The sequence below is a fragment of the Phycodurus eques genome, chromosome 3 (assembly GCF_024500275.1).
Source record: "Phycodurus eques isolate BA_2022a chromosome 3, UOR_Pequ_1.1, whole genome shotgun sequence".
NCBI lineage: Eukaryota > Metazoa > Chordata > Actinopteri > Syngnathiformes > Syngnathidae > Phycodurus > Phycodurus eques.
Window position 1 is genome coordinate 27,618,106 of NC_084527.1, and position 14,940 is coordinate 27,633,045.

The 14,940-nt window shown below is 40.3% G+C and overlaps 1 protein-coding gene across 5 annotated transcripts in view; it reads right to left on the bottom strand.

The window, feature by feature from the left end:
* The window catches only part of arvcfb (ARVCF delta catenin family member b), a 260,772-nt gene that overhangs the window by 55,838 nt on the left and 189,994 nt on the right, over positions 1–14,940 (bottom strand). For all 5 annotated transcript variants that reach the window (XM_061672972.1, XM_061672973.1, XM_061672974.1 and 2 more), the window contains 3 exons: positions 8,345–8,528; positions 626–743; positions 347–515 (listed from right to left, as the gene is read on the bottom strand). In XM_061672972.1, the coding sequence (XP_061528956.1) occupies positions 347–515; positions 626–743; positions 8,345–8,528 (471 nt within the window). The remainder of the gene's footprint in view (positions 1–346; positions 516–625; positions 744–8,344; positions 8,529–14,940) is intronic.

Here is a 14,940-nt window from a genome sequence, read left to right on the forward strand (position 1 = left end):
TTTTGCACATTTTATATGGGTGCAAAATACAGAATGAGTTGGGCTGCTTATCCAACAAATGTGGTTCTTTTTAAACATAAAGGCTTTCCAACAGTACAAAATGTATTGGCAAGTATTGTTACTCTACCAAGCGATATTGTTAATCTACCAAACAAATTGTTCCTTCTCGTTCTAAATTGGGTTGTGATGTGATTCAAGAAGATGTGATTGAAAATATTATATACATACTGTATGTGTATATATATATATATATATATATATATATATATATATATATATGTATACACACACACACACTTAGCTGAGCTGACTAATTAGTGATGTCCAAAATCACTCTCTTCCTCACCTTTGGCCTTTTTGCCTCCAAAGCAGCCAGCGTCATCCTTCTTTCTGTGCGGCCCTGCTGAGCCAGGGGTCTGTGGTGCTGATGGGTCCTGAAACCTTTCGGCCCCCGGGACTTCTTTGTGGACGTGGTAGGAGAGGTTCCTCATAATACAGACACAGTTCTCCACAGACTAGGAGGGATGTAGCACATAAACAGTGTAACACTGTCAGTGTAAGTGCATCCGCGAAGATCAACCCACCTCAAAAAACAGTAATGAGTCGTAGTTAAGTGATGTCCAACCTTATTATCCATGTCTTTTTTCCCTACAGCTGATTGGAGGGCATGGAGCAGGGCGTCCACCAATCCATCACACTCCCTCAATCTGCGCCGAGCCTCTGCCCCATCTGAGCTTACGTTTCTGAAGAACACACACACAGTCTAATATTACACATGGGGCACATAACAGAATACAGCCATGTGCTAAGAATTTCCTGCACTCACTCTGCTGTGAATTTAAAATAACAATAATAAATATATAAAAAATAAATAATAAATATGTTTAAAAATGAAATCAATTAATAAATATGTTTAATAATACTTGTGAATCTGTGAACGTCTGTTTAATAATACTTGTGAATCCAACATGAAGTTGTTGTGAAAGGGGCACTGACTGACATCCACAAATGTTACCAAGTACCACAACTACTGAGAATGTGTATGTTGTATATTGACACTGAAAATAAATGATAATTCCTACCACAAAACATTACTTTAATCTCATAAACTCTATTCAGCATTTTAAGGTAAGATAAAAGCAATAGTGTATTTTTGTTTTATCCCAATAAACACATGTTTTCCTAAACAATAATCAAACCAAATGAAACTTGCAGCAGTAGCTCAACTGTAAGGACTTGTCCCACTGAGGACAAAAAAGTCAAACATGGCAGATGCTAGTCTGCTTTCTGGCTACTGTCGTGGTGCTTTTGAGCAAGGCACCATCCCCACCCCCTAGCTCAAGGGGTGCAACAGTGTTTGGGCACCTCTTCCACCCTGAATTGTAGCATGCCTGAATGCTGGTTCAATGTGTGGTGTCCAAAACAACAAAAACAGCAGTGTAAATTGAAATTTTCCTTAAGGGATTATAAATTACAAAATATTATTTATTTCTGTCCAAAAGATGATGGTTGACTATAAAAAAAAAAAAAAAAAAAAAAGCAAACCACTATCAGACAGGTGACTACATCTTATTTATCTTAAATTAAGCATTTCTTAGGCTAGATGACAATGAATAAATGCTGGAGCGTTATATCAGTACAGGTACACTGTAATATTTATTGCCATTCATGTTACGTTTACAAGGCATTTCAATAGTCCTTGAAATCAAAGTAAGAGTTAAATGTGCGGTACATTCCACTCCTCTCAGATACTGAGATGTGGTTTTCTGATTGACTGTAAAAGGAAAGGTGTAAAGAAAAGCTAAACGATAGCTTGAGCTCCCAGATCCTCACGTGATTTCATTTATAAAAGCATCCAAGACACACAATCTCATTAGACAAACCCGGGTAAATCTCGGAGAAGACTTGCAGGCAGTACTGGAGAGGGAAGCAGAAGTGTGCATCACACCCAACACCACTGTATGTGTGTTTGTGGTCAATATAAACATGCTGTACTGTTTATAACAAACAGACCAGCAGTGTACATATAACACATACGCAGTGCGAAGTTGTAAATCTTCTAAAGCCAAAACTCTTAAAATCAGAATCATAGCCACATCATTTGTTACTGTGACTTGTTGGCCAAAGTGTGTACAAGCATGTCTGCCAATGTCTTCAATTGTCTATGAGGCGGTGCTATAAGTCTTCAGCTGTCAGACAATGTTCTCAAGTACCCTTGTAAAGGAATCAGAGGAGTATCCACCTTGGATCTATTTGATAAGAGTGTTTGGGAGCAGACACACTGAGTTTTACTGCCATCTGTTTCATTTTCAGGAGTCTTTTGGGGGACAGTTGTCTTTGTTGCAAGGATTATGAAAAGTGCATCTGTCGGTTAAGACAGCAGAAAGCTGCTGTCCTTGGAGAGTTGACCTGGGGGAGTAAGAGGTAGGTTCTGATGGGGTTACATCAGTCTACTGAGACCCATGATTATTGATTTTGGCACAGAATATGTTAGATGTAATTATTTTGAAGCAAACCTCGCAACATGTTCTCTACTAATTGTATTTATAATAAGGTGCTGGGATTTGAATTTACTCAATATATAAACTAAAATGTCGATATAATCTAAAGGAGTTGTGTCTTATTATACAGTAGTATCAGCAGCTTTATGTTGTGCAGCATTCCCTGCAAATGAGGCAGCTGGTGCAGCACAGCTGTAGATGAAAAGATATACGCTTTTAATTATTTTCATCAACTCAGAGCAGGTTGTGAGCTGGGATCAGCATTTTTACTGTTTACTGCAAATGGAAAGCTCATTTATCATTGGCTTGATTTCGTGTTACTGTGAAAAAACAGCAAGAGGAAATTGCTGCATCAATTCTACCTACAGGTATGACTGCAAATCTTGACACTGAATTCATACTGGATGCTATAGCTCTACCAAGTCCTAAAGTCATTTCAAACATTTCAGTTTGGTGAGTACTTGGAAGGTAATGCGCCACCTTTGGTCAATTCCATACCTGTTTGGCAACAGCTGCTAGATGAGTCAATCAGGTAACTATAAAACATTTTAAAATGTCTTACTATTTTTAATATTGTGCAGTGCAGTTCAACACAAGCTCAAAATACTATCTGAATAACCACCCATCCAATTTCTATCCAATCATCATTCGGGTGACGTGACTTTGGGGAGTTAGATCTCCAATCTGTCTGGTTCACCTGCATGGCCATGCAGAACGGTGGATCTGTACGCCTTTTGTGCTGGCACAGTTTTGTTGTGAAACAGGGGAGTTTGAAATACTCCCTCTGCATATGAGTTATTTTTTTTCATTATTCTGATGTTTATTGAAAATGCAGCCAGATAGAAAAGGGTTTTAGGGGACGGACAGAACAATAGTTAGACAATCTTGATATTTGAAAACAAGTAACATTACAAAAGTCAAATCGTGTTCTTATTTGTGGACGGAGGGGATTCCCGGTGAGGAACTGCAAAAACTAACCAATAGGACAAGATGAGAGAGGACAGAAAAGGGTAGGGCAGGACAGGCTGTGGGAAATGAGAAATCAGTGCTACTGATGAGTGTCTAAACACCTGTAAGAACCTGTGAGTTTAATTTTTTTCTCATTTGCGAGTGTGTAGATGTTTCATATACAGTTCCTTTTTGTGAAGTTCATTATTTTTCATTTTTATTATTTGATGCTTATGCCCTTGCAAAAAGAGCCTTTTTCTGACTATAGAAAAATGTCCATTCCTTTTATTTATAGAATAATAGGTACAGTGTTAAGCATGTTAGCAGACATAATAACACTTTACTGGCATAGCCAATGACTATTCTGCTCCTATTCTTGAAAGGTTATTTCGGCAATCACCCAAATAATAACAGGTCCTGACTGTCGTATCTAGACAGTCTAATTTTCTTAGGTCAATTCCAAGTGCAAAAGATCGTCAGAGAGAGAGCTGCGTGGTTAGAGTTTCATCCGACAGCCGCAAAGGTTACTTTGTCGAGGTGCGGCCTGTTTTAAGCGGGGCCGACGCTTCATAAGCGGCTGTGAGAACCTAGGCGAATTAAGCAAGCTCCAGTCACCGTTTACGGTCCACTGTGTAATACGCAGGGACAACGGGGAGCTTTAACACTTTAAACGGAGAGCGGGTCAGGACTCCCTTAGTGCCTAATGTGCAGGGGAGCCCGGAGTAAGTGTGACCTGACACACTTAATATAACCTGTGTTATTAGCTCACACTCACATTTAAATCTATGGACAATTTAGAGTCTTCAATTAACCTAACATGCATCTTTTTGGAATGTGAGAGGAAGCCAGAGTACTGGGAGAAAACACACAAAAGAATATGCTGCGCTTACATTTATAATACATACAGTTTATACTGTATTATTCATCTCGTCTGTCAATCACAACTTAGCATCCATCCATCCATCCATTTTCTGAGCCGCTTCTCCTCACCAGGGTCGCGGGCGTGCTGGAGCCTATCCCAGCTGTCATCGGGCAGGAGGCGGGGTACACCCTGAACTGGTTGCCAGCCAATCGCAGGGCACATAGAAACCTACAACCATTTCCACTCACAGTCATGCCTACGGGCAATTTAGAGTCTCCAATTAATGCATGTTTTTGGGATGTGGGAGGAAACCGGAGTGCTCGGAGAAAACCCACGCAGGCACGGGGAAAACATACAAACTCCACACAGGCGAGGACGGGGATTGAACCCCGCACCTCAGAACTGTGAGGCTGACGCTCTAACCAGTCGTCCCCCGTGCCGCCCAACTTAGCATAATAATAATAAAATAATAATAATAAAAAAGTAAGATTTGTTTTCCAGTCCATGTATTGAATCTTACTAGGTTGGGCAGGTGTACCTAACAACTGTGAATGTACATTGCAGTTTACCGGTGACCGCAATTCTGGCAATGCCATTCACCTGCTCAGTTTCACCAGCAATCCAAATATGAAGGTCCTTCAGAGTTATGAGGCTATCAGCTGCGATGGACAACAGCAGCTAGGAATAAACTGAGGAGTTACCGATGGAGACTGATTGAGATGGATGGAACGCTTGCCAACCTCTGCCATCAGTCTGTAGGTCAATGTGTAAAAAACATTGCACGTGCGATTCATGCAAACTGGTTCAAGGTTAACAGGCCTTAGAGTATTTTATCAGATAGCAGATGGACAAAAGTCTTAAGAGACACACCTCTTCATCAATTGATTGATCAGGGGGTGGCGTAGACTCTTTGCTTCCTTCCCATCTTAATTCTTCATCTTACCAAGGCATTTTGTACAATTCTATACATTCATGTGGTGCAAACAGTTTGGCGAAGCCCACCATCACCACCAGAAACATATTTGAGATGAAATAAAACAAGGACTAAGAGTCAGGTACTCTCATTCCACATCAGTGATCTCTGACCTCATTAAAATCTGGATGAATGGACAGAAACTTTCTAAACTCTCACTCCAAAAATCTTGTAGACAGCCTTCTTAGAAGAATGGAAGCTCTTTTAAGTTAGTGTTGGTTTCCCTTTTGTAGTTATACGAGACATCAACACATCAATAGAGGCTGCTTTTTAATACAATAAAACTATGCATAGTCTCATTGAGGTGTAAGTCACGTCTCTGATGGTGTGAGTAAACAAATTCTCTCCAGCGTCAACAGTTTTTCCCAAGGCACAAAGCCTGCATCTAGGAAACTGCAGGCTTGGTTCCAGTTGCCATGGAGCCATTTTCTCAGCAGCATTGACGGCATTAAGTGTCAAGTGAGTGAGATTGACAGGAAGACTATGTTTTCTGTCAGCAGTAACATATGGGCAGGGGGAATAAGAGCTTATGTTTAGAGAAGCTGACATGTACAAATGTGAAAAAGGCTCGAGGTGATAATTGATGTTAAATAAAGGGGGGGGGGGGGAAGTAATGACATCTGAATGACTTTTTTTAAACTATATCATTGAACTTTCACTTATTCCATCCTGGTTATTATCACTACTCTTCAGAGCATGATCAATATTTTTCTGACACTACAAGGGAGTTTTATACACTTTCTACAGTGTGAAAACTGTCTGTTTGATAGGAGCAAACTAGAAGCAAAATGTTCAAATTCCTAAGGTACTTTCTGTCTTGAAGTGCATATTATTCTGTTGTGAATGTAAACCAGTAAACTGAAGCATTGACTGCTGGGATATGTTCTGCTCCAGATTCCAGTCTAGACAAGCTTGGCAAACACAGTCAGGCATGATAATCCAAACAAACACACATGCACACACTAGTGATTTAGAGATGGTTACTTGAAAGTTTCAATTTACTTTTATGCTAAATAATGAAACCTGCTTGCAAGCATACAAGGAGCTTGGGAGGATAAAACAACAATCTTTTGAATATTTTTTGCTAGATTTTTTTTAAACCCATAAAAACAATACAAATAAGAACTCCCCCACTCCCCCCCCCCCCCCCCCCCCCCCCCCCCACACACACACACACACACACACACACAGATTCAGCAATTATTCATCCAACCGTTTTTCCTCTTCAAGGTCGTGGGAAGTGGACAGACGATGAGCAGACTGCACCAGTAGTTATCACCACTTCATCACAAGGCACATATTGAGACCAAAAAAAAAATCAAATAAAATCACACTTACATTCACACCAACACGGAGTAGGAACTGAATCCAGGGAGGTCAGGCAATTGAACCACTGCACTTAGTGATGTCGAGAACAGACCCATTTATTTATTTTTTTATGCCATCTATTCAGGGTCACAGCAAAGCTGGAGTCAGTCCCAGCTGATTACAGGCAAACGGCAAGTTACAACCTGCCAGTCAACGGCAGGGTACATGAAGTGAAACAGTCACACTCACATCCACACATCAACACCTACGGTCACTCAGGTAGAAAAGTGTTCATACTGGCTGATTGAAAGTCAGTTCTGTGACCTACTTCACCGCCAGTGACCATACTGTATATATTAAATCTATATGTCAGAAACAAATGAAAACATATAATATCATATTGATTCATTACAAAATGTGAAATTTAATGAAAACATTCCATGTGTTTTTCTAATTTATTTGTGTTCGATTATTTCTGTGTGTGGAGTGTGTCATTCACCAGTCACATCTGGTGAAAACAATAACTCTCTCGTGACTATTGCCAAGGAGACACACCCATCACCAAACTAGGGCTGGGGGTGAAAAAAATGCGGCTAACTCAACAAAAATTGGTCGACAAAAAAAATTATACGTCGAAACTATAAATAATAATAATAATAAACCCATATATGCGCCACCCAAAACCATTTGTGGCCACTATCCATGTTTACTGCACAGACATTTGTCGTAGAAGCAAGCACTCTATGAGGAAACAGTTGCCAGGGAGGAATAACGGGAAAAGGAAAAAAAATGCCCAATGTTTGGGTTCGCTTGAAACTAAAAAAGGACAAAAAGGAAGAGGTACAGTACGTAATTATTGCAAAGCAGAGTTGGGGTAGCTTGGATAGAAAACATCCACATGCGGACACGAGTACAACGTGTACACGACTATGAGCCCGTGTGTACTTAAGGTAACTTTTTTTTTTTTTACTCATTAGCAAAAGTAATATATTATTATTCGAGAGAATAATCGATAGGATAATCCATTCTAAAAAGTTTTGATAGTGACCTACTGTAAACCAAAAATCAGGAACTGAAGAAGCCTTTTGGATTAAAGCATAGCAGGTGAAGCATCAAGTACAGCAGCTACTGTATTCAACATTTGATGCGTGTGGATGACAAACACCATTTCCAAAATGTAATGTGAATAAGATGGGGGGGGGGAAAGAAAACCATGTGTAAAATTCTGTGCTTTCGGGGAAATATGACATTTTGCAGGAAGAAATATTATGAAGGCAGCACGGTGGGCGACTGGTTAGAGCGTCGGCCTCACAGTTCTGAGGACTGGGGTTCAATCTCCGTCCCCGCCTGTGTGAACTTTGCATGTTCTCCCTGTGTTCTCCATTTTCTGAGCTGCTTCTCCTCACAAGGGTCGCGGGCGTGCTGGAGGCTATCCCAGCTATCCTTGGGCTGGAGGCAGGTTGAACTGGTTGCCAGCCAATCGCAGGGCACATACAAACAAACAACCATTCACACTCAGATTCACACCGACGGGCAATTTAGAGTCGTCAATTAACCTACCATGCATGTTTTTTGGGATGTGGGAGGAAACCGGAGTGCCCGGAGAAAACCCACGCAGGCAAGTCCCGAAAGATGATCTACTGCCCAAACTAGTTGTCATTAATTATTTAAAAAAAAAAAAAAGCACAAATGCAAATAAACAAAACAACAAACAAATGCTAGACTGATTCTTGGAAGAACTGCTGACCCTACCTCAAGCACCCAGAGGTGTTCTTGAAGACGGTGGTCCACTCTGCATCACGTGGCTTTGAGTCCTCGTTTGGTTCATGTTCCCACCCAGAATGTGGGATGATAACCTCATTGGTCATTGTTTTGAGGCCGTGGTTGATGATGACCATCTTCAAGGGTTCAAAGGAGGACAGGTTCCAAAGAGTCCCTATGTGGGGAGGGCAAGAGAGGAAACAGATAATAAAGACTTGGGGAAAGAAATAGGCAATAGAAGATCATAAATAAAACATGGAATAAAAAGGGGATACAAAAAAAGATGGAACGTGAAAAATAACAATATGAAGAGTCGGGGCAATATCAAGAAACTGAGTGACGTTGATTCATGAGAACAACAGCTGTCCAGAAGGCAACATTTTATGATCACACTCAAAAGCATTTTTATATTGGCAGAAAATCCAATTGAGGAAAAAATATACACGAAAACAGGCTGCTCATAAGCCTGCTATGATGTTACCTTGTTTCCACAACACCACTGTAATATTACTATAATTTTCCTGTGGGGGGCTTAGCTACCTATCAGCACGCTGTAATCAATACTGGGTCATAGAAGGCATATCACACTTTCTTTATATCATCTTTATATAATAAAGCTCAGCAAAGTTGAGGAGTAAAAAATACAACCAGCACGCGGATCCAGCGTCTGTATACATATCCTTTTATCTGTGTGTGTGTGTGTGTGTGTATACAGGGTGATTGAAAAGTAACTCCCTATTTTTAAGTACTTGTAATTTATTTCTGAACTATAATTCTTACAAGAAATGAACATGAGAAGAAACTGTATTGCATGGAATTTTATTTAAAATTCAACATGGGCGCCAGCATTAGCCACCAGTTTCTCAAGCCGCCTGGGAACCGCATTAACTGATTTCACAAGGAACTCTTGTGGGATGGAAGACATAACTTCTCGTATTCGCCCTTCAAGTTCTTCCAAAGTCCTTGGCTTGGTAGAATAGACTTGCTCCTTTAATCATGGAACATACACAAAAGAATTTAGAAAAATATTACAACATATGAATAAATTATAAGTATATATATATATATATATATATATATATATATATATATATATTTCATTTTTTTTTTTTAAACTTAAAAAAATCTCTGCACCCCGGGACCAGTCCACTCACGCCCTCTTTGTATACTGTAGGTCCAAACTTTCTCCGAAGCTGCGTGGTAACCACATGATAATCATAGAGAGCGTGACAAATGTGTCAGAACATTACCTTATTAGAGTGGTCGGGCGGGAACAAGCTGGCAATAGTGCTAGAGGGTGGGCTTAATCGCAGTTTGAGCCTCCAAGACTCAGCAACCCTCACCCTCCACGGCCCATCATGTGGCCATGGGGAACACTGTAAATGTAACTTTATTAAGAGGAAAGGTTTGCAGAATTGTAAGGCAATTCTCAAAATGAAGTCGGGCTGCCACGAACAAATATTTTTAGAATTGATTATTCTTACGACTATTCCCTTGATTAATCAAATCGGATAAAAATGTACTTTGCATTGAAGATAATTTCAAAATCATTTACTTCCCAGAATTACTGTTTATTAACCTGTACGGCTGTTAGGTCAAGCAGAATGGAGGATCTGTATCCTTTTTATGTTGGAACAGTTTTACTGTGTCACGGTGGAGTTTTTAAGCTTCCGCTGAGGTTTCTTAGTATTATAACTGAAGAGAGAAAGAGTCGATCAGTCGAACAGAACAAAGTTTCTAGCGGGGAGAGAGAAACAAAGACAAAAGTCAAAGCACTAATTGTAACCAGGATGAGAAAAGTAAGTCATTACATTATCAAGAACAATGAAACATTCAGTGTGTTTGCATGTGTTGCATGAGGCTATAGTGCTACACCCTGTGAGGGAAGGACAGGATAATATAGAACAGGATAGGAGAAGACCCATGCAGGACAAAGGTCGTGAACCCGGCTGTACAACAGAAGTGTGGTGGGATTGACTATGTAAATTATAAAAGTCTACAGGACGAGAGTATGAGTGAGGGGATACACAAGCAATTCGCATATTCATGAGTTATTTGTCGCGATAAGTGAGTGGCCCCACACCCAGTGAAAGAGTCCTAGGGGTGTGTGCCTGCGGATACATGCAAGTGAATTGACACCGTTTTACATGCACAAAGACTGACAGAAGTGTCCTGTGATTGCTGTGCCCGCACCGCGGAGGCTGAGGGCCCTACCCAATCAATCGAGGGGCGGGATCGGGCCCAGGGTTCTGCCCGAGAGCATTCCGGTGGACGGGACACGTCCCACACAGAGGGATCCAGGGCGGGCCGCCGGACCCACCGAGGCGCCCCGACAACTGGCCAACTGGTGGGGGCCGCAGGGACCAAATGCCACCACCCCCAGCCACCAAAGCCCCACACGCATTGTGCATTCCCTATAGCATGAAAAATGGGTGTCTGCGGTATTTTTGGTGCATTGCGCACATATATTAGATGGAGAGAAGCCGATTTTATACATAGTGTACGAAGTAAAGTGTGTTCTATGGAGCAGTTTATATTGTATAAGCTGTACATTTGCGGTTTTTGTCATTCGAAACGTATTGTTACAAATCTGTATCCAGTAGCTATGGTCAGCGGACATGCAAAGGTCTTCTTCCCATTTGGTGATTGGTAAGTGCATTGATTTAGTCCATGAAATTAATTCATGAACTTTTGAGCGATTTTCCTTTACTTTGCTTCATTATTTGCTTGACAAACTCCGGCAGTTGGAGGGTGCTCTGGAGTGCTGGTATTCTTTTTTTTTATTGCTGCTTTTAATTTATTGTATTGAAGAAAGTTTCTGCCTGTTATTTTGAATTCTTGGAACAGTTCATCACGTGTCCTAAAAATATTATTCTTAAATAGTTGTTGTAGGTGGTCTATTCCATGTTGTTCCCATGTACTAAAATGAAGGGGTATATTATTAATTTTGAAATCTGGATTATGCCAGATTGGGGAGAGCATACTGGGAGCTAATTGAGATCCTGTCGATTCTAAACTTTGCCACCAAGCCGTTAAGGTGGATGCGATTATTGGGTTCTTGAAGCATTTATTTCGTTTAAGATTGTGGAAATAAATGGCAGTTTTGGGTGTTTGATGTTGTTGCAGTGTATTAGTTCCAATTCTAGCCTGGAATCAAACTCCTCACTGTGGTGCAACCATTTGATGAGGTATTGTAATTGGTTAGCTAAATAATAGTGTTCAAAGTTGGGAGCATTTAGGCCTCCCTCTGGTTGACCTTTCTGAAGAGGGCAAAGACTAATTCTATTTTTCTTATTTTTTGAATACAAATTTATTACAGCAGAATCTAAGGTTTGAAACCATTTAAATGTGGTCTTAAATGGAATCATTGAAAATAAATAATTTATTTGAGGTAAGGTTTTCATTTTTATTGTAGCTATTCTTCCCAGTAGTGATATAGGCAAGGTATTACAGCGTCTTAAATCAGAGGTGGTGTGTAATTTACAGAAGATTGGTTAGCTCTATGAGTTTTGACGAAATATTAATACCTAAATACTTAATGTTTCTTATAGGAACACGGTAATCTGGGGTTTGATCTGCAGGAGTCCATGAGTTTGCTGTTATTGTGAGTATTGTTGATTTTGTCCAGTTGATAGAGTACTCTCATATTTGTGAAAATGAAGAGAATACTTTGGTTCCTGTAAGTAAAGAAGAATATCATCAGCATATAGCTGTTTAGTAACCAATTATTGTTGTTTATCTGATATTGTTTAATCATTAAACAAAACAACAAACAAAAATTAAACGATATCACACAAACTGAGAGCTACTTTTTGGGTACTGAGTATTACGAAGGGCTATTGGTTTGATATATACTTCTGAGGCTGCTTAAGGTTCAACTACGTGTCAATTACAGTTTTTTTATACAACGGGAGCAAATAAAAATATTTTTTGGAATAGGTTAAATTGACAATTATTTGTTTTTCCATAGATGGTTTATGAATCAGGCAGCACGGTGACGGACTGATTAGCACATCTGCCCCACAGTTCTGAGGACCGGGGTTCAAATCCCGGCCTCGCCTGTGTGGAGTTTGCATGTTCTCCCCGCGCCTGTGTGGGTTTGCTCCGGGTACTCCGGTTTCCTCCCATATCCCAAAAAACATGCACTAATTGAAAACTCAATTTCCCGTAGGTGGGAGTGTGAGTGTGACTGGTTGTTTGTTTATATGTGCCCTGCCTCTCGCCCAGAGTCAGCTTTGGATAGGCTCCAGTACGCTAGCAACCCTAGTGAGTATAAGCAGTTCAGAAAATGGATGGATGGATGCGGGCGCGCTGGAGCCTATCCCAGCTATCATCGGGCAGGAGGCGGGGTACACCCTGAACTGGTTGCCAGCCAATCGCAGGGCACATACAAACAAACAACCATTCGCACTGACATTCACACCTACAGGCAATTTAGAATTTTCAATTAACCTACCATGCATGTTTTTGGGATGTGGGAGGAAACCGGAGTGCCCGTAGAAAACCCACGCAGGCACGGGGAGAACATGAAAACTCCACACAGGCGGGGCCGGGGATTAAACGCCGGTCCTCAGAAGTGTGAGGCTAACGCTCTAACCAGTCGGCCACCGTCCCGCCGACTTGAAAACAGACGGGGGGAAAATAGCCAAAATCTGATGGTCCACTACATTTCAGAACATGAATTAAATTTTGACCCAATCATACAGCTACTGCGGTAGTAAAATGAATACCTACAGTGGAGTACAATACTACAAATTACAAGCGCAACAATACATATTTAATTAACACCTTTCTATCTAGTTACCTTTACACATTCTCAATAAAAATCTGGCATGATCTATGTAAATGTTGCATTTTTGATTTTGTAGTGAATCTCACTAGATAAGAGAATATGAGTGTAAAATGTCAAAATACTGGTATGTATCATTGATGAAGCTCTTTTCCATGAAGCTCTTTTTTTTTGACAGAATGCATCATATCCATTTCAAACAGTCAGTGTTCAAGCAACACTGTAAACAAGCCAACATGGCAGAAGCCTGAGTCACGAAAACATTTCACTTTTTGAAACAAAAATATTTGTCAATGATGGATATTTTTGACCGTAATATTTAGTTAGCAGACAACATACGAAACAAACCAAAATATATAATGAACTGATTTTATAATCAATTACATTGTGCTAGCATTTGTCAATTATTGTTAAACATGTTCAGACTAGGCGGCATGGTGGGCGACTGTTTAGCACATCTGCCTCACAGTTCTGAGGACCCGGTTTCAAATCCAGCCATGCCTGTGTGGAGTTAGCATGTTCTCCCTGTTCTTGTGTGGGTTTGCTCCGGGTACTCCGGTTTCCTCCCATATCCCAAAAAACATGCATTAATTGAAAACTCAATTTCCCGTAGGTGGGAATGTGAGTGTGACTGGTTGTTTGTTTATATGTGCCCTGCCTCTCGCCCAGAGTCAGCTTTGGATAGGCTCCAGTACGCTAGCAACCCTAGTGAGGATAAGCAGTTCAGAAAATGGATGGATGGATGTGAAAAAGTGGTTAGTATGCCATGCCTGCCACGCAATTCTGAGGTTCGTGCTTTAAATAATGGGCTTGGCCTTCCTGTGTAGATATGGCATGTTCTCCCTGATTTTGCATTGATTTTCTTCAGGTACTTTGGCTTCTTCCAACATTCTTAACTCTAAATTTTCCCTTGGTGTGAATGTCAGTGTGAATGGTTGCATATATAATTGTATATGTGATTGAGAGGCCTCTCGCCCAGCGTCAACTGGAATACACTCACCCACAGCCCTAATGATAGTGGTACAGAAAATGGATGGATGTTCAGACTGAGTCAATTAATTATTTTTAAAAGCATAAGTTAATGTTTATATATCTCCAGGTCTGGGTAAAAGTAATTTTTTCTCAGAACAATCAAAAAGGATTTATAGTGTGTTGGAAAAGAGCTCTATTTGTTGTTGTGGAAAGCCTCAAAAGCACACAATCTTTAGAGTGACAAAATTATCTCTTGTACTCTTAGTCCCATCTTTTGGAGTACTTTCTTTGGCGGAATAAGTCCACTCTAAATCATCACTTGTGCTCTACAATGCATGCCTTGGTTATATAGCCTTTCATCCATCAAATAATGAACAACAATTCCCAGTACAGACAGCATGTTATTTAAGATGACAGAGTGCTATGTAAGTGACAATCTCCAGCCTACTGAAATGTTTTATGCAGTGACTCTTCATCAGGTACAGTCTATTTACTGGCTGATATCAGCTTGTCAGAAGGTTGGTAAGTACCTTATCAGAACAGCATGCTATTTAACGGCAAATTTTCTCGCAGATTGTTTGCTTAATATAGATCAGCCAGCTAACATCTTCTCCTAAAACCTAATTACTACTCATCATGACTGCACAAGACACTAATGTTAACTATGGCAATATATTAATGATAATACAAGAAAAGACAATACTATCCAATAATAATACTGATATTGATAACCCATTGTCATGTCAATTCTGGCTAACCCAACTACTGTATGCAACATATTATGATTACTTTATAATTCTACCTTATTTCTGCCTGATGTCACTAG